This window comes from Salmo salar, chromosome ssa24, assembly GCF_905237065.1.
Source record: "Salmo salar chromosome ssa24, Ssal_v3.1, whole genome shotgun sequence".
Lineage (NCBI taxonomy): Eukaryota > Metazoa > Chordata > Actinopteri > Salmoniformes > Salmonidae > Salmo > Salmo salar.
This window is the reverse complement of record NC_059465.1, coordinates 26626738-26652100: the sequence shown is the minus strand read 5'-3', so window position 1 is coordinate 26652100 and position 25363 is coordinate 26626738. Positions and strand designations below refer to the sequence as shown.

General features: G+C 45.0%; 1 protein-coding gene across 2 annotated transcripts in view; it reads left to right on the top strand.

Annotated features, from left to right (window-relative positions):
* LOC106585423 (neurogenic locus notch homolog protein 1) overlaps positions 1–25363 on the top strand; it is a 56499-nt gene that overhangs the window by 28126 nt on the left and 3010 nt on the right. The window contains exons 8-33 of one of the 2 annotated variants that reach the window (XM_014171599.2): positions 1650–1835; positions 1985–2098; positions 3912–4025; positions 4368–4601; positions 4825–4935; positions 9182–9374; positions 9579–9724; positions 9876–9989; positions 10845–10964; positions 12500–12652; positions 12910–13138; positions 13415–13616; positions 13972–14125; positions 14398–14582; positions 15089–15221; positions 15719–15976; positions 18332–18444; positions 18617–19188; positions 19425–19856; positions 20176–20324; positions 21428–21641; positions 22012–22102; positions 22526–22688; positions 23993–24291; positions 24756–24903; positions 25195–25292. In XM_014171599.2, the coding sequence (XP_014027074.1) occupies positions 1650–1835; positions 1985–2098; positions 3912–4025; positions 4368–4601; positions 4825–4935; positions 9182–9374; positions 9579–9724; positions 9876–9989; positions 10845–10964; positions 12500–12652; positions 12910–13138; positions 13415–13616; positions 13972–14125; positions 14398–14582; positions 15089–15221; positions 15719–15976; positions 18332–18444; positions 18617–19188; positions 19425–19856; positions 20176–20324; positions 21428–21641; positions 22012–22102; positions 22526–22688; positions 23993–24291; positions 24756–24903; positions 25195–25292 (4925 nt within the window). Of the gene's footprint in view, positions 1–1649; positions 1836–1984; positions 2099–3911; positions 4026–4367; positions 4602–4824; positions 4936–9181; positions 9375–9578; positions 9725–9875; positions 9990–10844; positions 10965–12499; positions 12653–12909; positions 13139–13414; positions 13617–13971; positions 14126–14397; positions 14583–15088; positions 15222–15718; positions 15977–18331; positions 18445–18616; positions 19189–19424; positions 19857–20175; positions 20325–21427; positions 21642–22011; positions 22103–22522; positions 22689–23992; positions 24292–24755; positions 24904–25194; positions 25293–25363 lie in introns of both variants that reach the window. The other variant, XM_014171598.2, reaches the window with a different exon arrangement.

Below are 25363 nucleotides of genomic sequence, written 5' to 3'. Positions count from 1 at the left end.
CAGAGAGGTAGACAGGTATCAACCCCTACACAGCAGAGAGGTAGACAGGTATCAACCCCTACACAGCAGAGAGGTAGACAGGTAGAAACCCCTACACAGCAGAGAGGTAGACAGGTATCAACCCCTACACAGCAGAGAGGTAGACAGGTATCAATCCCTACACAGCAGAGAGGTAGACAGGTATCAACCCCTACACAGCAGAGAGGTAGACAGGTAGAAACCCCTACACAGCAGAGAGGTAGACAGGTATCAACCCCTACACAGCAGAGAGGTAGACAGGTAGAAACCCCTACACAGCAGAGAGGTAGACAGGTATCAACCCCTACACAGCAGAGAGGTAGACAGGTATCAATCCCTACACAGCAGAGAGGTAGACAGGTATCAACCCCTACACAGCAGAGAGGTAGACAGGTAGCAACCCCTACACAGCAGAGAGGTAGACAGGTAGCAACCCCTACACAGCAGAGAGGTAGACAGGTAGCAACCCCTACACAGCAGAGAGGTAGACAGGTATCAACCCCTACACAGCAGAGAGGTAGACAGGTATAAACCCCTACACAGCAGAGAGGTAGACAGGTATCAACCCCTACACAGCAGAGAGGTAGACAGGTAGCAACCCCTACACAGCAGAGAGGTAGACAGGTAGCAATCCCTACACAGCAGAGAGGTAGACAGGTAGAAACCCCTACACAGCAGAGAGGTAGACAGGTATCAACCCCTACACAGCAGAGAGGTAGACAGGTATCAATCCCTACACAGCAGAGAGGTAGACAGGTATCAACCCCTACACAGCAGAGAGGTAGACAGGTAGCAACCCCTACACAGCAGAGAGGTAGACAGGTAGCAACCCCTACACAGCAGAGAGGTAGACAGGTAGAAACCCCTACACAGCAGAGAGGTAGACAGGTAGAAACCCCTACACAGCAGAGAGGTAGACAGGTATCAACCCCTACACAGCAGAGAGGTAGACAGGTAGAAACCCCTACACAGCAGAGAGGTAGACAGGTAGCAATCCCTACACAGCAGAGAGATAGACAGGTAGCAATCCCTACACAGCAGAGAGGTAGACAGGTATCAACCCCTACACAGCAGAGAGGTAGACAGGTAGAAACCCCTACACAGCAGAGAGGTAGACAGGTAGAAACCCCTACACAGCAGAGAGGTAGACAGGTATCAACCCCTACACAGCAGAGAGGTAGACAGGTATCAATCCCTACACAGCAGAGAGGTAGACAGGTATCAACCCCTACACAGCAGAGAGGTAGACAGGTAGCAACCCCTACACAGCAGAGAGGTAGACAGGTAGCAACCCCTACACAGCAGAGAGGTAGACAGGTATCAACCCCTACACAGCAGAGAGGTAGACAGGTAGAAACCCCTACACAGCAGAGAGGTAGACAGGTATCAACCCCTACACAGCAGAGAGGTAGACAGGTATCAACCCCTACACAGCAGAGAGGTAGACAGGTATCAATCCCTACACAGCAGAGAGGTAGACAGGTAGCAACCCCTACACAGCAGAGAGGTAGACAGGTATCAACCCCTACACAGCAGAGAGGTAGACAGGTATCAATCCCTACACAGCATTGTGAAGGAGGACTCCCTGTAACATGTTTGTTAAGATTCACTCCATGTCTCTCTGTGTCTAGGTGGCAACCCCTGTGAGCATGGAGGGAAGTGCCTGAACACCAAGGGTTCTTTCCAGTGTAAGTGTCAGCCCGGCTTCTCTGGAGCTCGCTGTGAACACGACGTCAACGAGTGCCTTTCCAACCCCTGCCAGAACGAAGCCACCTGCCTCGACCAGATAGGAGGTTTCCACTGCATCTGTATGCCAGGTAAAGACACCATTTTAATCAAAGGATGGCTACAATCTAAACCTATATCTTTGAAGTCAGGCACTCTGTCAATGTTACTGTACAACTCTCATGGTTAACTAACTAACTAACTGGCCCTGTGTCTTGTTTCCCTTGCTAATTGGCTACAGGCTACGAGGGACTGTTCTGCCAGATCAATACTGACGAGTGCGCCAACAACCCCTGCCTGAACAATGGGAAATGTATTGACAAGATCAACACCTTCCACTGTCAGTGCCCCACAGGTGAGCCCTGGGACGCTGCGGCGGTCTGAGGGGGGTCGATCACCCCCCTGGACTGGATGGGCGCGGGAGGCAGACTCTAATCCCTGCCCTCAGGCAGGCTTTAGCAGGCCAGCGCCCGACGAGGAGGAAAATCCATAAGGAAGGGCTTGACAAAGTTTTCACTTAGAACAAGTTTTTACTCTGATGAGTGTGCACTTAAACTTGGTTTGGATGTAGCTCGCCACAATAACGTTATTTGAGAGAGAATTAAGGAGATAACGTCTAACTAAGAATAGCAGCTGAAATAGTGTTGTGTTTTCATGTATTACATTTCTGTGTAGTTGTAGAAGCTGTTGTGGTGAGGTTTGAGTTTTGTTTGTAGTGATTTGTTGCATGCAGAATCAAGATAATTTCGTAAGGTATTTCTACAGGGTTTCCATTAGCGTTGGACTACAGTATGTGACGAGAGGCATTGAGGGTTTTGTTAGCAGAGGAATGCTCTGATAGAGGAACGTGAGGCTGACCGACACTGAACAAGGTTTCTCAGCCTCTAAAATGTGTTTTTGTTTTCATTCTTTCAGCAGGGCTATTGAGGTGGAAGTCATTCTGATGGAAAATAGTGCAGTTCTCAGTCTGTTCTGATCAAAAATAGCTCAGAGAGAAAGGCAGGAGGCAGGAGTGCAGTTAACAGTAGAGCGGTACAGCAGAGAACACAACAGCTTAGCTTCTGAAAAGCCCCCATATCTATGGGATGGGGTAAGGGGGGCAGGAGAGAGGCCTGAATGAGACGGTAGTGAAAGGGGGTGGGAGGGGGTGTTGGGGTACGGGAGGGGACTGAGACGCACAGACGGTTATGCTCTAGAGGGGTTATGGGGTAGGGGCGGGGGATTTTGGGGTCCCCATTGCCTGCTTGTGATGTAAATTTGTTTCTCTGTAAGCCCAGGCCGGGGTAGGGTATGGTCCTCTCTCCTTTAATTTCTGTACACATCATCTCCATGGAAACCCCACTCATCTCTTTTGAAATGTGTGATTCCAGAAGCCCGGGCTAAATCCTCTCTTTGGCTCTGGGAGGTGTGTGTGAGGTAACATTAGCGTTAGCATGGATGGACAGTGAAAATTGAAAGGACCCCCCTGTGTTGTGAATGGAGCAGAGCTAACAGATAGCCATGTAGCCACTTCCTATTTGGATTAGTGACAACTGGTGTCTGGCTGGCTGTTTGGCTTAGACCACCTGTGTGTTCTTTATCAGATACAATCCTTCTTTTTACCACTTAGAATTCAAATGTGCGACTACTGACTGTACGTTCCTGTGACAGAAGTTGGAAGAAGAAATAAAAACAGAGATTAGAATGACTAGAGAAAATAAGGGAGCCTGCTGGTTGATTTTGAATGATAAGGGATTTGAATAGCTGAGTTCAGAGGTCAAGCTAGTCCTTTTGGGAGAAGCGGGCGGGGAAAGGGGCGAGAGCAGGACGGGAGAATGCACATTGTGATGGAAAAGTTTTGGGGGACAAAAGAGGCAACTGGCTCGGCTTTGCATTACATTGAGCAGCCAGTCCCCCCTTTGTCTTTCACCCCTGGTCATGAGGCCTTGGAAGCCCCCCCCCCCCCCCTTTTTGGAGCAGTGGTGAAAAGGAGTAGAAGGAAAGAACACAGTAAGCTTGTAGTACAGCAGGCGTTTTGATTCATATGCAGCCATCTCTGTCATTGAGGGCTCTCATCATAATGTATGTAGTCTTCCAGGGATAGAGTGGGCATAGTTTGGGCTTGGTAAGATCACTCTAATGAACCACACACACACTCACTCACTCCCTACATCTTCTTGTTTTTCCAGGCTTTGCTGGGAACCTTTGCCAGATAGATATTGATGAGTGCTCCAGCACACCTTGCAAGAATGGTGCCAAGTGCACGGATGGCCCCAATAAGTACACCTGTGAATGCACTGAAGGTATAAAAACAGCACATTGTTATATCTGGTAACACACGTTTATTTTTCCTCAACTCCAATCCCGTTCAATACATTGAACAGATGTGGGTGGAGCAATAGTGCAAATTAAAAACACTCACAAAAACTCTGATAAAGGCCTTGGGGCTGATATGTAAAGCTTAATAAAGAGCAGTGATACTAGCAGGAGCAGTGTGCAGGTTTCTTATTTTTACTCATAAAAACAACAACAAAACTACAAACATACATTTCAAAAGAAACTAAAACTGATTGAATGTTTTCTGGCTCCTGAATAGAATGGAGAGAAATTAGACTAAAGTGACCAACTCCATGTCTTTCTACCAGGTTACACGGGGCAACACTGTGAGACTGACATCAATGAGTGTTTCTCGGACCCCTGTCACTATGGTACTTGTAAGGATGGCCTGGCCTCCTTCACCTGCTACTGTCGCCTTGGTTACACGGGCCGGCTGTGTGAGACCAACATTAACGAGTGTCTGAGTCAGCCCTGTCGGAACGGAGGCATCTGCCAGGACCGCGAGAACTCCTACATCTGCACCTGCCCCATGGGCACCGCAGGTCAGACGCACGCACACACACACACACACACATACACACACACACACACACACACACACACACACACACACACACACACACACACACACACACACACACACACACACACACACACACTAAAAGACTTCTCCTCTAAGCTCGAAACTGTCCTCGACACCCAGATTTACTTTAATCTGTGAAAATGTTACTATAGAAACGTTGATGCTAATTTCTTTGCTTCTAGGTATAAACTGTGAAGTCAACCTGGATGACTGCAAGAGCAAGCCATGTGACTACGGGACATGCCTCGACAAGATCAATGGCTACGAGTGTGCCTGCGAGCCCGGCTACAGCGGTAAGTAGATACTGTAGGGGACCAGTTTGTCTGACTGTGGCTACCCAGGCTGAGATTTGAAGGGGGTACTCCTACCTCTCCTATTCAGACCTCTCAGGTGAAGGCAGGACAACAAAGAGCATAGAGGGTAGGGTGGAGGGGTGGAAGAGAGAGAGAGATGACAGATGGTAAGCGAATGCACTCCTTTTGAGGCCTTCTGTGGCGGTGTCACTTTGCAGACCCCCCCAACCTGTTGCCTAGACACACAAGCTGGCCTCTCTCAACAGGCTCTGAAAGGACCAACACTCACCGGGGATTTCACTGGAGGAAAGATCCCCTGAAAGATTCCTGAAAGTTGATATTTTAAAAGGGGTGAAGTTGGTCCATGCTTTAGGGCTAAATGGCCTCTCTTTATGTTATGCGTGGCACCCGCTGAATGGTGGCGGCATTTCAAGTGGCCAACAAAACCGGACTTAAAAATCCCATGTTTCTCTAGGTGGATACATTTACTGTGGGGATATAGAGCCCATTGTATGGTCCATTGTCTGGTGTAGCAAGGGTTGGGCTTTGTGTTTTACTTCAAAATGATATCTTCATGGATTGTGACCAATTCCAAAGATTACGACATGATATTATGATCAAAGTTTCATAAGTTCTAACCATAAAGTGTTATTAATTTGTACAGGTAACTGACAAAATAATGGAAACTCTTAAGTAAATGAGGGATACAAAGTATATTAAAAGCTGGTGCTTCCACACGGGTGTGGTTCCTGAGAAGGGTTGCAAAGGGTCAGAAACTTTCTGGGAAATTTCCCGAAATTTTCCCTGGGTAGTTAAGCCCGGGAATTTGGGGAATTTTGCTTAAATTCATCAAAAATGTTAGCTTATAACAGTGAACCTTTTTTTGTGGGATACACATAAGGTAATTCTAGGTCATGTGGCATATTTTGGTTAAACTATCCCCAATTCAATGGAATTGCAACCCTCTGCATGCACAGTCATTTTTCCATCACATGTGCAGTGCATTCTTCCGTCACATGTACAGCTGATTCTCAAGATCTTGCACACTAATGAGATGCTATTGAGCCCATACTACTACACTGTCTGAGCCAAGGACTACATGCTTTCTGGTAAGTTTTGATTACAATACTGGGTGGGGTGAATATATTTTATGACATACATGATTTTTTGTTAACTAGTAAATAGAAGCCTACAGCAAAGTGTGTTTAAATCATTTCTAACTTAACTGCTAGTTAGTTTTTGCTACCATGTGGATTTTAGCTTGCTTGAGCCTGCTAACTGAGGAGTGTTAATTCACCTGTTTCCAAACATGTTTAATTTTAAAACATTTATCTTACAAAGGAGTTGTTTAATCTAACTGCTTAACTATTTATCTGTACATGGAATTGTATTTTTATTTTTTTACAAATGTTTTTCTTCTAATCTTTACAGGAAAATTCCACGGGCACTATCTGATGTGGAGACATTTCACTGCAGCTAATGTAGGCGGAAAAGCGGTGTACATTTGCAAATAATGTGCCAAATCATATGTGAAGAATGCAACAAAGATGCAGAATCATCTGGCCAAGTGCATAAAGTTCCCTCAGCGCTCACAACAAGCAACTTCTGACAGAAGTCCCTCTACTTCTATTCAATGTGAAAATGATGAATCAGACACCTTATCGATAGCAACAGCTCATGGTCCTACTGGAATCATACGTTTTTTTGACTCAATGGAGGAACGTAGTCAGAAAAATGCTGATGAATGTCTTGCTCGAGCTGTGTATGCAACTGGTTCACCTCTGATTCTCACATGCAATGTGTATTGGAAGAGATTTCTGAATGTTCTTCGCCCAGCATACACCCTCCAACCAGACATGCTTTATCTACTCATTTGCTGGATGCAGAGTTCAACAGAGTTCAAGTGAAGGTCAAGCAAATCATAGAGAAAGCAGACTGTATTGCAATCATCTCTGATGGGTGGTCGAATGTTCGTGGGCAAGGAATAATTAACTACATAATCTCCACCCCTCAACCAGTATTCTACAAGAGCACAGACACAAGGGACAACAGACACAACGGTCTTTACATTGCAGATGAGCTGAAGGTAGTCAACAATGACCTTGGACCACAGAAGGTATTTGCACTGGTGACAGACAATGCTGTGAACATGAAGGCTGCTTGGTCTAAAGTGGAGGAGTCCTACCCTCACATCACACCCATTGGCTGTGCTGCACATGCATTGAATTTCCTCCTCAAGGACATCATGGCACTGAAAAAGATGGATACACTGTACAAGAGAGCCAAGGAAATGGTTTGTGAAGGGTCATCAAGTTACAGCAGCAATCTACCTCACCAAGCAAGTGAGAAGAATAAGAGCACCACATTGAAGCTGCCCAGCAACACCCGTTGGGGTGGTGTTGTCATCATGTTTGACAGTCTCCTGGAGGGGAAGGAGTCTCTCCAAGAAATGGCCATATCACAGTCTGCTGATATGGATGGCCCCATCAAGAGGATGCTCCTGGATGAAGTATTTTGGGAGAGAGTGGTAAGCAGCCTGAAACTCCTGAAACCTATAGCAGTAGCTATTGCACGTATTGAGGGAGACAATGCCATCCTGTCTGTGTTCAGACTCTGCTAGCAGATGTAAGAGAAGAAATCCATACTGCCCTGCCCATTTCACTGTTGCTCCAAGCAGAGGAACTGCAGTTCTGAAATACATCAAAAGCTTGAATGACTTCTGCCTGAAGCCCATACACGCCGCAGCGTACATGTTGGACCCCAAGTATGCTGGCAAGAGTATCCTGTCTGGTGCAGAGATCAACAAGGCCTATGGTGTCATCACTACCGTGTCTCGCCACCTTGGCCTGGATGAGGGAAAGGTTCTTGGCTGTCTGGGAAAGTACACTTCAAAGCAAGGGCTTTGGGATGGAGATGCAATATGGCAGTCGTGCCGACATATCTCATCAGCCACCTGGTGGAAGGGACTTTGTGGATCTGAGGCTCTTTCCCCTGTTGCCTCCATTATCCTCCAAATCCCACCAACATCAGCTACCTCAGAGTGCAACTGGTCCTTGTTTGGGAACACACACACCAAAGCACACAACAGGCTGACCAATACAAGGGTTGAAAAACTGGTCGCCATCCGGGAAATTTGAGGCTTTTTGAGCCTGACAACGAGCCATCCTCAACAAGGTTTGAAAGTAACAGTGAAGATGAGGCCTCAGAGTCTGATGTTCAAGAGGTGGACATTGAGGATGTCCAGGGAGAAGACATGGAAGCCTGAGAGGAAGACAACCAAAGCTTTAGTTTCTAGACTATCATTTTACAGATGTATGTTGAAAACATTTTTGGGAAATGCGATGGATCATTCGGGATCATTTAATATTCCCCTTCTTTTGTTGTTCAGTGAAATCATCCCATGTGAAGAGTCAACTCATGTAATTAAAGTTCAATTCGTAACAACATTTTTTTATTTTTTATTTCTATTGGAAGGATTTAATCATTTGCAATTATGTCTACTTATGATAAGGTAAAATGTTTATGTTTCTGTCTCCATATGATATGGTAAATATATCCAATGCAAAAAACATCTACATTTAAATGGTATTAATATTAATTTGCATGTATTTCCGTTAATTCCCATGCATTCCCGTTAATTCCCACGGAAAGTTTCCACCTCTGCATATTCCCCAAAATGTGCAACCCTATTCCTGAGTTAATTAAGCAGTTAACATGCCATCATGCTTAGGGTCATGTATGAAAATCCTGTGTAGGCTACCATGGCTATTACCCCATAGGATGACAATGCCCCTGTCCACAGGGCACGAGAGGTCACTGAATGATTTTATGAGTATGAAAACGATGTAAACCATATGCCATCGCTGTCTCAGTCACCAGATCTTAAGTCAATTGAAAACTTATGGGAGATTCTGGAGCCACCTAAGACAGCGTTTTCCATCACCATCAACAAAACACCAAATGATGGAATTGATGGTGGAAGAATGGTGTCGCATCCCCCCTATAGAGTTCCAGACTTGTAGAATCTATGCCAAGGTGCATTGAAGCTGTTCTGGCTCGTGGTGGCCCAACGCCCCATTAAGACACTTTATGTTGGTTTTTCGTTTACCTTGGGAGTTACCTGTATCATTTTCTAACATCAATTGAATCAGTTTGTAAACTGTAAATGTTCCTTGTGCTATAAAGTTGAGACAGTACAGTACGAGAGGTCAGAGAAGTAAACATCTTCATGGGTTCTGGTTCACAGGAACCATGTGTAACATCAACCTTGACGAATGTGCCCTCAACCCGTGTCACAACGGTGGCACCTGCATTGATGGCATCAACAGCTTCACCTGTCAGTGTCCAGAGGGTTACCATGACGCCACCTGCTTCTCCCAGGTCAACGAGTGCCTTAGCAACCCGTGTATCCATGGCCACTGTCAGGACAAAGTCAATGGGTGAGTCTGTCTTTCTCATCTGTTTCAATGTCAAGGAAACCACTAAGTTGTGTTTCGTTTACATCTAGAAATCTTCCTTACATGTATGGTATGAATATATCTACAGTAAATCCCTAAGTATTCATAAAATGTGTGGATTTGAGGACTCAAAGTGGAAGTTAGTGTCTGTTACTCTGATATTGAGCTTTCCCATCTTTTCCTTAGTTACAACTGTCTGTGTGACAATGGCTGGAGTGGCAAGAACTGTGACATCAACAACAACGAGTGTGAGTCCAACCCCTGCATGAACGGAGGCACCTGCAAGGATATGACGAGCGGATATGTCTGCTCCTGCAGAATCGGCTTCACTGGTAAGTAAGTGTGCGTGTGTGTGTGTACGTGTGTATGGTCCTCGAGATCACACTCCCACCATCAATACATTTTATATTGTTTTGATCTATTTGACCCTGACTCTTAACTCAAACTCATGTGCTTGATAACTTCTTGACCTTTTGATCCCAGGTCCAAGCTGTCAGACCAACATTAACGAATGTGCCTCCAATCCCTGCCTGAACCAAGGGACCTGCATCGATGATGTCTCTGCGTACAAGTGCAACTGCCTACTGCCATATACCGGTATGAACATATTTGGCTATTGTGATATATATGTCTGATTGTCTATCTAAGCGTAATATTTTGGTATTTCCTTGCTGTGGTGCTCAAAGTTCTAGCTTCTCTAAGGCATTGGACATACAGGAAAAACATGCTCCGGAAGACCAAGCTGTCAATGAATGTCCAGCAGCAAGACTTCCTCTTGGCTAAAACTCCAGCGTCTGTTGTGTTGACGTTGTGTCCCTGATAACAGTACAGGGAAATATTTTTAAGAAGTCCTCACATCCATTCCTCCCTTGTATTATTTGATAAAACAGATAATGATGGACTGACTGCCTTTGGGCAACCTTTTTATTTATTCCCCGAGTCTTCTTTTTGGAAAATTCCACCCTGCATTGAGAGCTGGAATAATAGTGGCTCTGGTTGTGTGACGGAGGGGTGGGAACCGAACGGCCCAGTTGCTTGACACATTTCCTGTTTGCAGACTTCCTGTCTCACAGAACAGCAAATGCCTTGACAATAGCAGGAAACTTCAGCCTGCTTCCTGTCCGTGCTGGGTGTCGTGGAAACAGACAGATAGGGAAATGTCTCCGTAGGCCCAAACAGCTCTGCTCTCTAACACTCACAGACCTTTTCACTGTGGGCAAGAAGCCTCTTGATAGCCTCCTGAATGAAGTGTGTGTTTAAATGTCCAGTAAAAGCATTATCTATGTAGGGCGATCTATCCAGTATCCAGACACCCACTACTTCCAGTTATGATACTCTGGTTTCGAAAACAATAATATTAGACACGATAATAAAATGAGAACAATAATATTGAACACTGTTAAAGTCCATTATCTAAAAATGTGTGTGTGTGTGTGTGTGTGTGTGTGATAGGTGAGAACTGTGAGACCCTGCTGGCACCCTGCAGCCCCAAGCCCTGCAAGAACGGAGGTGAGTGTCAGGAGTCTGAAGACTACGAGAGCTTCTCCTGTGTGTGTCCAGAGGGCTGGCAAGGTGAGCGAGCAATATCTTTACAGTAGATTACATGTAATTCCTATGCATGTACAGTGCCTTCAGAAAGTTTTCCCAGCCCTTTACCCTTTCCACATTTTGTTGTGTTACCGCCTGAATAAAACATTTATTAAATTGAGATTTTGTTTCACTGATCTACACACAATACCCCATAATGTCAAAGTGGAATTTTGTTTGTAGAAAATCTTTGTAATTACAACAAACAAAAAAATTGCTGAAATGTCTTGAGTTAATAAGTGTTCAATACTAGTGGTTAACAGGATTTTTTAATGACTACCCCATCTCTGTACCTCACACAACATACAATCTGTAAGGTCCTTCAATCGAGTAGTGAATTTCGAGCACAGATTGTACCACAAAGACCAGAGAGGTTTTTCAGAAGGAAACTGCTTAGGGATGGTGACTTTAAAACACCAATGGTGACTTTAAAACACGTACAGAGTTTAATGGCTGTGATAAGAGAAACCTGTGGATGGATCAACAACATTGTAGTTACTCCACATCACTAACCTAAATGACAGAGTGAAAAGAAGGAAGCCTGTACAGAATATAAATATTCCAAAACATGCATCCTGTTTGCAGTAAGGCACTAAAGTAAAACTGCAAAAAATATGGCAAAGAAATGAATGTTATGTCCTGAACACAAAGCTTTATGTTTGGTTGCAAATCCAACACAACACATCACTGAGTACCATTCTTCATATGTTCAAACATGGTGGTGGCTGCATCATGTTATGGGAATGCTTTTCATCGGCAAGGACTAGGGAGTTTTTTAGGATAAAAAAAATGGAATACAGCTATAAGCACAGGCAAAATCCTAGAGGAAAACCTGGTTCAGTCTGCTTTCCAACAGACACTGGGTGACAAATTCACATTTCAGCAGGACAATAACCTCAAACACAAGGCCAAATATACACTAGAGTTGCTTACCAAGACAACATTGAATGTTCCTGAGTGGCCTAGTCACAGTTTTGACTTAAATCTGCTTGAAGATCTATGTCAAGACATGAAATGGGTGTCTAACAATGATCAACAATCAACTTGACAGAGCTTGAAGAATTTAAAAAAGAATAATGGGCAAATACTGTACAATCCCAAAAAGATTCAGAGCTGTAATCGCCGCCAAAGGTGCTTTTACAAAGTGTTGACTAAGGGGTGTGAATACTTATGTAGATTAGATATTTCAGTATTTCAATTTTAATAAATTTGCAACAATTTTTAAAAACATGTTTTCACTTTGTCTTTACGGGGTATTGTGTGTAGATGGGTGAAAGAAAATCGATTTAATCAATTTTGAATTCCGTCTGTAACACAACAAAATGCAATAAGTCAAGGGGTATGAATACATTCTGAAGGCAGTATATGTATGTTATCCCTATGAGGTTATCTGTATGTTATCAGATCAAATATGTCTATATAAAATTATGAAAATGGGCAAATGATCTCAGTGCTGTGATCAAATGATCTCAAGTGCATCTGTCCCCTCTCCACTCCGTCCTTTCCTCTACCCTCTCTAGGACACACCTGTGAAGTGGACATTAACGAGTGTGTGAAGAACCCCTGTCTCAATGGGGCCACCTGTGAGAACACCAAAGGCAACTACCGCTGTGGCTGCAAGGCCGGCTATGCAGGCCGCAACTGTGAGACCAACATTGACGACTGTAAGCCCAGTAAGTCTCCTATCATCTTCATGACTTCATCATAAAACAGGTTCATATGAGACAGTGGCCGTGTCTCAATTCTCTAAAGTGGCCCCGTCTCTTTTATTTCATGACTGATAGGTGAAAGGCCACCACATCTCTATAAATCCTGTCATGTTCTTTCATGTCAGTAAAACATAAGGAAAGGAAGCTAGTCAAGACTATTGAGTTGCAGCCAGTCTGCTAAGTTATAAGCTAACCTCTCTCCCCGCTCTCTTCCCCCATAGACCCCTGCAGCAATGGAGGTTTCTGTCGGGACGAGGTGGACAACTTTGCGTGCACCTGCCTTCCTGGTTTCCGTGGCACTAGGTGTGAGGAGGACATCAACGAGTGTGACAGTAACCCATGTAAGAATGGAGCCAGCTGTACAGACTGTGTCAACAGCTACACCTGCACCTGTCCCTCTGGCTTCAGTGGGATTCACTGTGAGAACAACACACCTGACTGCACTGAGAGGTAAAGGGAGCTTGAATTCCTATTTAGTTTGGATTTCTCTATCCTCACATGGCCTGTTGAGTCGGTCACAAACGAGGAATGCATCTCCTAACTACTTTCTCTTGTCTACTTCTGCCCCCTGTGGCAGAAAGTTGAATGACTCAAATATCCCATTAAAGCCCAGGATATTCACTCTCAATTCTTTTTACTAATTGGACTTACCATGTTTTAAAGTGAATTGAATTTGGTTTTTGAATGACACGTCTGGTATTGCTTCGTGGATGTTTTGTTTAACAGCTCTTGTTTCAACGGTGGGACGTGTGTGGACGGCATCAACACCTACACCTGCCTGTGCCCACCTGGCTTCACTGGCAGCTACTGCCAACACGACATCAACGAGTGTGACTCCAGACCCTGCCTGAACGGAGGCACCTGCCAGGACAGCTATGGCACCTACAAGTGCATCTGTCCCCAGGGCTACACTGGACTCAACTGCCAGGTACAGTATAGACCCAGTCTGGCTGACTTTACAGTAGACTAGCTGTAGGCTATATACCAGGTTGTTATTGTCAAGTAAAATGTGCTTTTATGGATCATGTACTTGGCTAAATAAAGGTGGTATAAATAACTGTAGCTATAAGCTAGTTACCCACTGGGCACACACTGGTTGAACCAACGTTGTTTCCACGTCATTTCAATGAAATTACGATGAACCAACGTGAAATAGACGTTGAATTTACGTCTGTGCCCAGTGGGTAATGTTTGTACCTGTGAAACAACAGTGTTTACTTACATAAACATTTCCCCCTGTCAGCTAGTGACTAACTGTGTCTATGGTGTGTGTGTCTCCTCAGAATCTGGTACGCTGGTGTGACTCGTCCCCCTGTCAGAACGGGGGCACCTGTTGGCAGACTGGCACTACTTACAGCTGTGAGTGCCAGACTGGCTGGACAGGGCTCTACTGTGACGTGCCAAGTGTCTCCTGCGAGGTGGCAGCCAAACAGAGAGGTAACACTGGGGGTGTGAAGGAGGGTGTTTGTGTGTCTGTCCTTGTGTGTGTGTGTGTGTGTGTGTGTGTGTGTGTGTGTGTGTGTGTGTGTGTGTGTGTGTGTGTGTGTGTGTGTGTGTGTGTGTGTGTGTGTGTGTGTGTGTGTGTGTGTGTGTGTGTGTGTTTGTGTTAGCCTCAATCATCACTATGCTATTCATTTCACACCACTAACAAAACACAGACTACATACTGATCTCCCCTCTCTTCCCCTCCCCATCTCTCTGCCCTCCAGGTGTGGAGGTAATTGCTCTGTGTCGTAACTCAGGCCAGTGTCTGGATGCGGGGAACACTCACTACTGCCACTGCCAGGCGGGCTACACAGGCAGCTACTGTGAAGAGCAGGTGGATGAGTGCATCCCCAACCCCTGTCAGAGCGGAGCCACCTGCACTGACTTCCTAGGAGGGTACTCCTGCAAGGTAGGCTGCTCACTAGGAACACAGCACTGTCGCTAATGCACATTACATCCAATTGGTACGAATTGTCCTAATTAAGTTACATCAAATTTAATTTAATCCAATTTTTCACAGGTGCTGGGTGAAATGCATAACAAATGTAGCCTAATGTAGAAATGATACCTAGGCCGAACAGCGATTCATGTGGCCAAAAAAGTGTGTGTTTCCTGGTCTTGGTCTTGTAGAAACATTGTCAGTCATGCTCACTTTCCATTGAATGATTTAAATCAGAAAATAACTGAGTGTGTGGGTGTTCTTAAAAAAAAAAAAAAGTCCTATCAAACTCTGTATCCAAACTGATGACAAAAGGTTGTTTATTAACAGGTTGTTTATTAACTGTTCATTTATGTAGATCTCTGATGAAAGAGAATTTGCTGTCTTGTGCAGAAAACTGGCAAAACAACCAGGTAAACAGAAACAGCCTTGTTTCATGTCACTCATTGATTTATCTTTTCCCTCTCCTCTCCTAGTGTGTGCCGGGATACGTCGGCACCAACTGCTCCAACGAGATCAATGAGTGTTTCTCCCAGCCGTGCCAGAACGGAGGCACCTGCATTGACCTGATCAATACCTACAAATGCTCCTGTCCCAGGGGAACCCAAGGTCAGGGCCCCGCCACCCACCTCCACACGCTCTTCCACACCACCCCCCTCTTTCTCTCTATCCCTCTTTCTGTGCTCCTCTACCAGCATCCCACTCTCTCTCTGTCTATTCCTCTCTCCTCCCAGTCTCCACTGTTCCTCTCCGCCCTCTCTCTCTCACTCTCGCTCTCAATCCACCACACTTCATTAATTAGGGCTTAACAGCGTCCAGCACATGTCCGAAACTCTCGTCCCCGTCAAATACGGGATTGATTTCTCTCCCGGACATGAAGGGAGTGTGTCTTGTTGGTCAGCTAAAGTACTGGTGAAATGAATGTAGCCAAAAAGGTTTTATAGAAGCAAACAAGAGAAACATTTTGAAACGGTAAATGAGAAGATGTATTGAACAAGTGCAGGTAGTACATCCATCCTTGATCCCATGTGGTGGCGTCCCAGTTGAGTGTTTTAGAAGAGGCTGACTGTTCCTCTGCTCTCTCCCGCCCGTCCTCTACCTCACAGGCGTTCACTGTGAGATCAACATAGATGACTGCAACCCCTTCACAGACCCCGTCACCAACGAGCCCAAGTGCTTCAACAAGGGGAAGTGTGTGGACAGGGTGGGAGGTTACCACTGTATCTGTCCCGCCGGCTACGTAGGGGAGCGCTGTGAGGGGGACGTCAACGAGTGCCTGTCCAACCCATGTGACACCCGCGGGACACACAACTGCGTCCAGCTCACCAACAACTACCGCTGTGATTGCCGCACCGGATACACAGGTAACATATATTACTATCAGGGCTCAGACATGTTGGCTCTGACTGGAGAGTGACTGGAGAGTGACTGGAGAGTGACTGGGGAGTGGGGTTGGGTTTAGTTTCATGTCAATTCCAGTTATTTCATGGGGTTTATATGGGAAAGCAAGGACAAACTGAATTTAGTCTGACATTTTTCTGTCTTTTTCGAGACAAATCATTGGCCTTGCAGGAGAAATCCCAACAGTAAAAAAATATACATTATACCACCTCGTCACTGTATATAGCCCCAGAAGATACAGTTGAAGTTGGAAGTTTACATACACCTTAGCCAAATACATTTAAACTCAGTTTCACAATTCCTGACATTTAATCCTAGTAAAAAATCCCTGTCTTAGGTCAGTTAGGATCACCACTTTATTTTAAGAATGTGAAATGTCAGAATAATAGTATATTTATTTATTTATTATATATTTATTTTATTTCACCTTTATTTAACCAGGTAGGCTAGTTGAGAACAAGTTCTCATTTACAACTGCGACGTGGCCAAGATAAAGCAAAGGAGTGCGACAAAAACAACAACACAGAGTTACACATGGGATCAACAAACGTAGAGCCAATAACACAATAGACAGTGTGTATAAATATACAGTGTGTACAAATGGAGATTAGTGGCCTAATAAATAATTACAATTTAGGATTCACACTGGAGTTATAGATGCGCAGATGATGATGTGCAAGTAGAGATACTGGGGTGCAAAAGAGCAAAAATAAAAACAATATGGAGATGAGGTAGTTGGGTGGGCAATTTACCGATGGGCTATGTACAGGTGCAGTGATCGGTAAGCTGCTCTGACAGCTGATTTATTTCAGCTTTTATTTCTTTCATCACATTCCCTGTGGGTCAGAAGTTTACATACACTCAATTAGTATTTGGTAGCATTGCCTTTAAATTGTTTAACTTGGATCAAATGTTTCGGGTAGCCTTCCACAAGCTTCCCACAATAAGTTGGGTGAATTTTGTCCCATTCCTCCTGACAGAGCTGGTGTAACTGATTCAGGTTTGTAGGCCTCCTTGCTCGCACACGCTTATTCAGTTCTGCCGACAAATTTTCGATAGTATTGAGGTCAGGGCTTTTTGATGGCCTCTCCAATAGCTTGACTTTGTTGTCCTTAAGCCATTTTGCCACAACTTTGGAAGTATGCTTGGTGTCATTGTCCATTTGTAAGACCCATTTGCGACCAAGCTTTAACTTCCTGACTGATGTCTTGAGATGTTGCTTCAATATATCCATTTCATTTTCCTCCTCATGATGCCATCTATTTTGTGAAGTTCACCAGTCCCTCCTGCAGCAAAGCACCCCCACAACATGATGCTGCCACCCCGGTGCTTCACGGTTGGGATGGTGTTCTTCGGCTTGCAAGCATCCCCCTTTTTCCTCCAAACATAACGATGGTCATTATGGCCAAACAGTTCTATTTTTGTTTCATCAGACCAGAGGACATTTCTCCAAAAAGTACAATCTTTGTCCCCATGTGTAGTTGCAAACCATTGTCTGGCTTTTTATGGCGGTTTTGGAGCAGTGGCTTCTTGCTTGCTGAGCGACCTTTTATGTTATGTCGACATAGGACTCGTTTTACTGTGGATATAGATACTTTTGTACCTGTTTCCTCCAGCATCTTCACGAGGTCCTTTACTGTTGTTCTGGGATTGATTTGCACTTTTCACACTAAAGTACGTTCATCTCTAGGAGACAGAACGCGTCTCCTTCCTGAGTGGTATGATGGCTGCGTGGTCCCATGGTGTTTATACTTGCGTACTATTGTTTGTACAGATGAACGTGGTACCTTTAGGCGTTTGGAAATTGCTCCCAAGGGTGAACCAGACTTGTGGTCTACAATGTTTTTTCTGAGGTCTTGGCTGATTTCTTTTGATTTTCCCATGATGTCAAGCAAAGAGGCACTGAGTTTGAAGTTAAGCCTTGAAATACATCCACGGGTACACCTCCAATTCACTCAAATGATTGACTCAAATCAGAAGCTTCTAAAGCCATGACATAATTTTCTGGAATTTTCCAAACTGTTTAAAGGCACAGTCAACTTAGTGTATGTAAACTTCTGACCCACTGGAATAGTGATATTATACGTGAAATAATCTGTCTGTAAACTATTGTTGGAAAAATTACTTGTGTCATGCACAAAGTAGATGTCATAACCGACTTGAAAAACGAGTTTTAATGACTCCAACCTAATTGTATGTAAACTTCTGACTTCAACTGGAAGTATCTATTCTGTATGGCATTAAATGTTAACCTGTGATTGGCTTATTGATAAGGGGTTTCAGTCCTTGATGTAACTATATCTCTTTGTGACCCTCAGGCCAGCGTTGTGACACAGTGTTTGACGGCTGTAAGAGCAAACCCTGTCGTAACGGAGGGACATGTGCCGTAGCCAGCAACACTCCTCACGGCTTCATCTGCAAGTGTCCACCTGTAAGTTCACACACAACTAAGGCTGCTGGCATATTATACTGCATACAAGACGCATACTGTATATAAAGACATTGAGCAGATGTATTACACTGTGTTGTCATTCATTAAATGTACTGTAATAGTAGTACTAGTAGTATTAGATTGACACATTTGCTCTTCTTCCCCTCTACAGGGCTACACTGGCTCCACCTGTGAGTACGATGCCCACTCCTGTGGGAGTCTCCACTGTCGTAATGGTGGCACCTGCATCTCTGGACACAAGAGCCCCAAGTGTCTCTGTCCCTCCTCGTTCACGGGGCCAGAGTGTGAATACCCTACAGACAGCCCCTGTAACACCAACCCCTGCTACAACGGGGGAACCTGTGAGTACAGCTCAGAGGCTCCATACTACCACTGCGTATGCCCCACCAACTTCAACGGCCTGCTATGTCACATCCTGGACTACAGCTTCCTGGGTGGGTTCGGCCGTGACATCACGCCCCCGCCCGAGGTGGAGGTGAGCTGTGAGATCCCCCAGTGTGAGGAAAGAAAGGGGAACAAGTTCTGTGATACCTTGTGTAACAACCACGCGTGTGGCTGGGACGGGGGCGACTGCTCGCTCAACTTCAACGACCCGTGGAAGAACTGCACGTCGTCCCTGCAGTGCTGGCGCTACTTCAACGACGGGAAGTGTGACGAGCAGTGCAACAACGCCGGCTGTCTCTACGATGGCTTTGACTGTCAGAACCTGGAGGGCCAGTGCAAGTGAGTGTCATCAGGGTCTAAACACTGAATACTAGCTAAGGGGAGGCCAGTCCACATGGAGAGCTACTGGCTATGCAGGGTTCAGCTCCAGACCTACGATAACTCACCTGATTCAGCTAATGCTGTAGAGAATAGAGGATGAATAAAGGCTGAGTAGAGATACAAGCTTTTCTTTCATCATTATACATCCCATTAAAAGTCATACTGAATGATACTCTAATCTCTTGTCTCTCCAGCCCTCTGTACGACCAGTACTGTAAAGACCACTATGCGGACGGCCACTGTGACCAGGGCTGCAACAACGCTGAGTGTGAGTGGGATGGTCTGGACTGTGCCAACAACATGCCAGAGAAGCTGGCAGTGGGCCGCCTGGTCATCGTGGTCCACATCATGCCCGACCAGCTCCGGAACAACTCGCTTGGCTTCCTGCGCGAGCTGAGCCGCGTTCTCCACACCAACGTGGTGTTCCGGCAGGACTCCAAGGGAGAGATGATGATCTACCCGTACTACGGCAGTGAGCAGGAGCTGAACAAACACAACATAAAGCGCTCAGTGGGTTGGACAGAGATCCCTGGCACCATGCTCAGCTCCATGAAGAATAGCCTGTATACTATAGCCAGTGGAAACAGCCGCAGACGCAGGGAGCTGGACCCCATTCTGATCAAAGGGTAAGGATTAGAGAAATGTTCTGGAAACAATCCTCATTTGGAATCTGGATTTCAGCTGAATGTTCATGCAAACCTCACATTGTCATGAATCTAAAATGTGAAAGTCAAGCTAGGACTAAGCTATTTGTTGTGGAAAGTAAACTGGCCTTCCATATCTTTAGTTTTCCATCACAATAGATGATTATCTAACAAATGTATCAGTATCTGGCTTTCTAAGAACTTCTGCTAGTTCTGTGAACAGAAACCATTGTGCTCTACTACCTTCTCTCTGGGTTTTAGATCAGGTCTAATGTGTATACTATGACTCTGTCCTCCACAGCTCCATAGTGTACCTGGAGATTGACAACCGCCAGTGCGTCCAGCAGTCCACAGAGTGCTTCCAGAGTGCCACTGATGTAGCAGCCTTCCTGGGGGCCCTGGCCTCCAGTGGAAACCTCAACGTTCCCTACATCATAGAGGCTGTTCACAGTAAGTTTCTATCTTCTTCCATGCTAACAGTCACTAACAGGGTACTGCTGCAACACCCAAGGTTTGCACCCCTAATGTCCCTTTAATCATACCTCAGCCCTAACACACACACACACACACACACACACACACACACACACACACACACACACACTGAAGGTATTCATCCCCTAGGTCTTAACCCTCCAACACCACAAAAGGGTGATAGGGTGTTCTTTGAGTGTGTATTTCATTCAACAATGGAACAAATGTACTAGTGAATCACATGGACTAAACAATCAATGCAGCAGTCTGTGTGTAAATCCAATGGCTTCAGGCTCCAAAATGGTTAATTGCCGTAAATCAACTCATCCAGCCCCCTACCCAATCCACATACCATTCTAACACACACACACACACACACACACACACACACACACACACACACACACACACACACACACACACACACACACACACACACACACACACACACACACACACACACACACACACACACACACACACTTCATCCCACAGTGTAAGGCTGCTGCAACCTTCAGCTTGCTGAATGTAATACCAGGACTTTATGCATCTCTAAGGGTTTGGGTTGGGAGAGTTTATCATTTCAAAATCGTTAGTAAAAAAAAAGAGAAGAAAAATTGATCGGGAGTGTGCAAGAAGTTGGGAGTCTTTGTTATCTTGAAAATCCTAATAAATCCTTAGTCTTTACAGCTTAAAGCGCGTGCAGTAATTTGAAGTTCATTAATCCCTCCCTTTTTTTTCCCTTAAAGAAGAAATGGTAGAGTTGTCTCCTGGTACCCTGGCTGAGAGGGGAGAGGAGGTGCTGGTGGTTTTTGATTTTTTTATCTCTATCTCTATTTGATGAAAAGTGGTTAGCAATTCTGATTATTACAGAATAGGAACAACCTTGTTTTACAAACGGTGCTCATCATTCCTGTTGTAGCTCTGGCCGTGGAATACTAGGCTCCAGGAGGAGGTTTTACTAGACTAGAGGAGCTGGACTATCAGTCCTCCTCAGACCAACCCAGCGCCTGCCTGCCTGGCTGGGTTCTCAGGCTGCTCCGCTGTCTGCCTTACCATGTTGTCCTTTCCCCCTCCAGGTGAGGTTGACCCCCCGCCTCCGTCTGAGCTTTACCCCATCTACGCGGTCCTGGCCGGGCTGGCCCTCCTGGCTTTCGTGGGTGTGGGGATGGTCGCCTCACGGAAGCGTCGTCGCGAGCACGGCCAGTTGTGGTTCCCGGAGGGCTTCAAGATCAGTGAGCCCAATAAGAAGAAGAGGAGGGAGCCGGTGGGGGAGGATTCAGTGGGATTGAAGTAAGTGTCCCAGGTTTCCATGCGCCACCACATCGTTTTCCCACCATGGGTCATAGTTTGTTTGTCGTGGGTTTGGTCATAGCAGGGTGTGGAACGGTGAAGAGAGTTTATGGGACTGAGGGATGTAGCTGGCGATGAGAGAGAGGGGGGACGGGGTTTGTTCGGATCATTAATGATAATAATACATCAGGTATAGGTAACGGGCACATTAATTGACTTATCGGAGCGATAGGGGTTGGGGGGGGGGGGTCAATCAATGCTTTTATTTCGGTGTTGGTGCACTACCACTGAGGAAGAGTGTTCAGCTGGGATAGTTAGCTAGCTCACTTGCTGTATCAGGATTTTCAATGGGATTTCTCTCTGATCACAGGCCACTGAAAAACCTCTCGGACATATCACTGATGGACGACAACCAGAATGAATGGGGAGAAGAGGAGCCTTCGGATGCCAAGCGCTTTAGGGTAAGGAGTCTAACTACACCCCATACTGGCATTTGGAGAGAAAGGCGGGAATAAGAGTAGAACATGGATTTATAAAAAAATACCTATAGAGAAATAATAAGAAAAGATCTTCAGTCAGGGATTTTTTCTTTATCATCATTGATAATAGTCTTCAAATATCACTAGATTCAAGTTTTTGTTTAAATATTTGTGCATTTACATAGGCTATTTAATTAGCTTTAATTTAATATCCACCAATGTTTAGATATAGAAAATATAGTCTCCTTTGTGTTGGTTTTTGGTTTTATTGTCCTGAATGTCAGCATTTTAGTAAGTAAAAGTTGGTTAGTTAAACGTTAGGTTGCAAATAGCTTTGAGCTGAAATGCTTTGGTTGCGGTTTGAGCTAATTGACTGTCCATCTGCCCCTGATCTGGTTCCAGCAGTTTGAGGAGCAGGCGATACTGGACCTGGATAGCCAGACAGACCACCGCCAGTGGACCCAGCAGCACCTGGATGCGGCTGATCTCCGTATCCCCTCCATCGCCCCCACACCCCCTCAGGGCGAGATCGAGAATGACTGCATGGACGTCAACGTACGGGGACCAGGTGTGTACACAACCGCTCTGTTCATTGTTAGGGAAATTAGGACTGATTTTAACGGTGAACTTCATACCCCTCCTATTTCCCTTCTGACTGATTATGGAGGGATTTTTTTAATTATTAAATGTCATGAAATTACATGACAATATTTGTGGTGAATACAGAATGTTTGGCCATTTAACTTGTAGAATATTGTACCATTTAATCACTTGCCTGGTGTGTAGGACTTGTAAAATGGTTATGTGGAATTGGTGAATTCTGCCCCAGCTGCAGTGCACAGGTCAAGTCTAAATATTTTTTGAACGGCACATTTCAGTTATCAAAACTGGTGTAGAGTTAGAAAGATGAGACGTGTACATAATTATGAGTCATTAGAAGTGGCAGGGTACATTTAGATAAAAAGATAAACAATTATTTTTTAATGATTCACATATTAGCATAACTCATACTTTTAATTACTCATTAAATTAAGTAATGAACATAGTTATTCCTATTTCATTGTATTACCTAAAATCTTGCTTTGTAAAGAAGTTAAACAAAACTGTCTTAACTTCATGTATTAAGGTATTTTTCTGCCTCCTCAAATATTAACTGTTTGATTTACACCTGATCTGAGTGAGCAATATCAAGGGAGAGACAGAGAGAGCATGTGTGTGGGAGTAGCTAAAGCCCTGTGTCCTCAGGGTAAGGGGATCCAGATCAAAGCATGCAGCGAGAAGCCCTGAGCCCAGGGGAAAACTTCCTTCCAGATTAATGCTTACATTCATCATTGGAACATTAATTGGTCTTTCTTGTCATATACTTTATTAATAAAACCAATAACAGAACAAAAATAAAGAACACACTTTTATTGAGAGCCAAACCCCCTGAAGAGTGTTTAAGGCACTCTTCAACAGTAGAACACAACACACAGACTGTTTCTCTCCTTCACCAATCAATGAGCCTGAATCGACCAAATCTGTGAGATCTGGGGGCTTGCTATTCTTTTGAAGAGGAGAAACCATCCAAGTCGACTGTCTGAGCCTCTTCTCAGAGATGATAATGCTCAGTTTTCCATCTGCCTAGGTTTACCAAAGCTCTGTGTCTTCCTGCAGCTCCCCAATGCCTGGCTTGATCAGAATCCGTTATCGAAAAGAGAGCTGTGATGATTCACCCAGGCAAAAGCATCAAATCCTCATTCGATTTGTTTGTTGCTTTGTTTTGTCTTATGCTGACCCTGCTCTAGTGCACTGGACTGTCAATGCTGAGGTGTGGTCAACTCCCCTGGTACTAAAGTATGGTCTCTCCCTCCCTCTCTCCTCTCCATCCAGATGGCTTCACCCCACTGATGATCGCCTCCTGTAGCGGTGGAGGTCTGGAAACAGGAAACAGCGAGGAGGAGGAAGACACCTCTGCCAACGTGATCAGTGATTTCATTTACCAGGGTGCTAACCTCCACAGTCAGACAGACCGCACAGGGGAGACCGCCCTTCATCTCGCTGCCCGCTACGCCCGCTCTGATGCTGCCAAGCGTCTTCTGGAGGCCAGTGCAGATGCCAACATCCAGGACAACATGGGCAAGACCCCGTTACACGCTGCCGTGGCCGCTGACGCGCAGGGCGTCTTCCAGGTGGGGGGTCAAATGCAGATACATTTTTGTTCTTGTGTAGCAAAGAGATCTACTGTATTGGATTGGTAATGTGCCCTTGCTTCCTTAGTATCTGTAAAGATAATCTCATACGACAGGGATCATCAACTAAATTTCTGGAGCGGATGGTCGGGGTGCCGGAACATAATTACTAATCATTTGCGGATTGCAAATTGACCGCAAGAAGCCCAAACAGATACATTATTTGAATAAAACATAATAATTTCAAGATTTCTTTGCATTTGTATATGATCATGTGTATCTCTATTATGCGTGGGAATACTTGGGAACAGATTTCCAAAATTAAAATCACTGATTTCCTGGTGTTTTTACAGTCTTTATTTTTTTTGCTCAGAAAACGTATTGGTCCAAATAAAACCACAGCGGGCCTCAAGTTGGGTAATCCTGTCATACAAGGTTAACCAAGTCATTGTATCTTTCTGTAGATTTTGATCAGGAATCGTGCCACAGACCTGGATGCCCGCATGCACGATGGCACCACCCCTCTGATCCTGGCAGCCCGCCTGGCAGTGGAGGGCATGGTGGAGGAGCTCATCAACTGCCATGCTGACGTCAACGCTATCGATGACTTTGGTAGGGCTCATATCTCAATGCTGAATCTCTATGGGCTTCATGGCCTCATCGTATTCTTTCAGTCAGAGCTAGAGGTGAAGCACATTCAATCCATGAATTAAATCAAGCAAGGAATTTGTCATTGGAAATGGGCAGAAGATAAGATAAAGTCCATGTCCTTTTACAAAATGTTTTCTTAATTAGAAATAACGTGGGGGTTGAAAATTGTTCTAGTCAGGTTTCTTTAGGTCATTTTAGACAGGCATGGGTTGTGTACTGAACGTGTTTTTCTGCCTGCCTCGATCTCACCAGGCAAATCTGCTCTGCACTGGGCAGCAGCAGTGAACAACGTTGAAGCAGCTACCGTACTACTGAAGAATGGAGCCAACAAGGACATGCAGAACAACAAGGTAAGGAATCTTTGCTGCCTGATGGAACACAATATAATACAATATTTCTGTAAGCTACATTCCTTTAACAT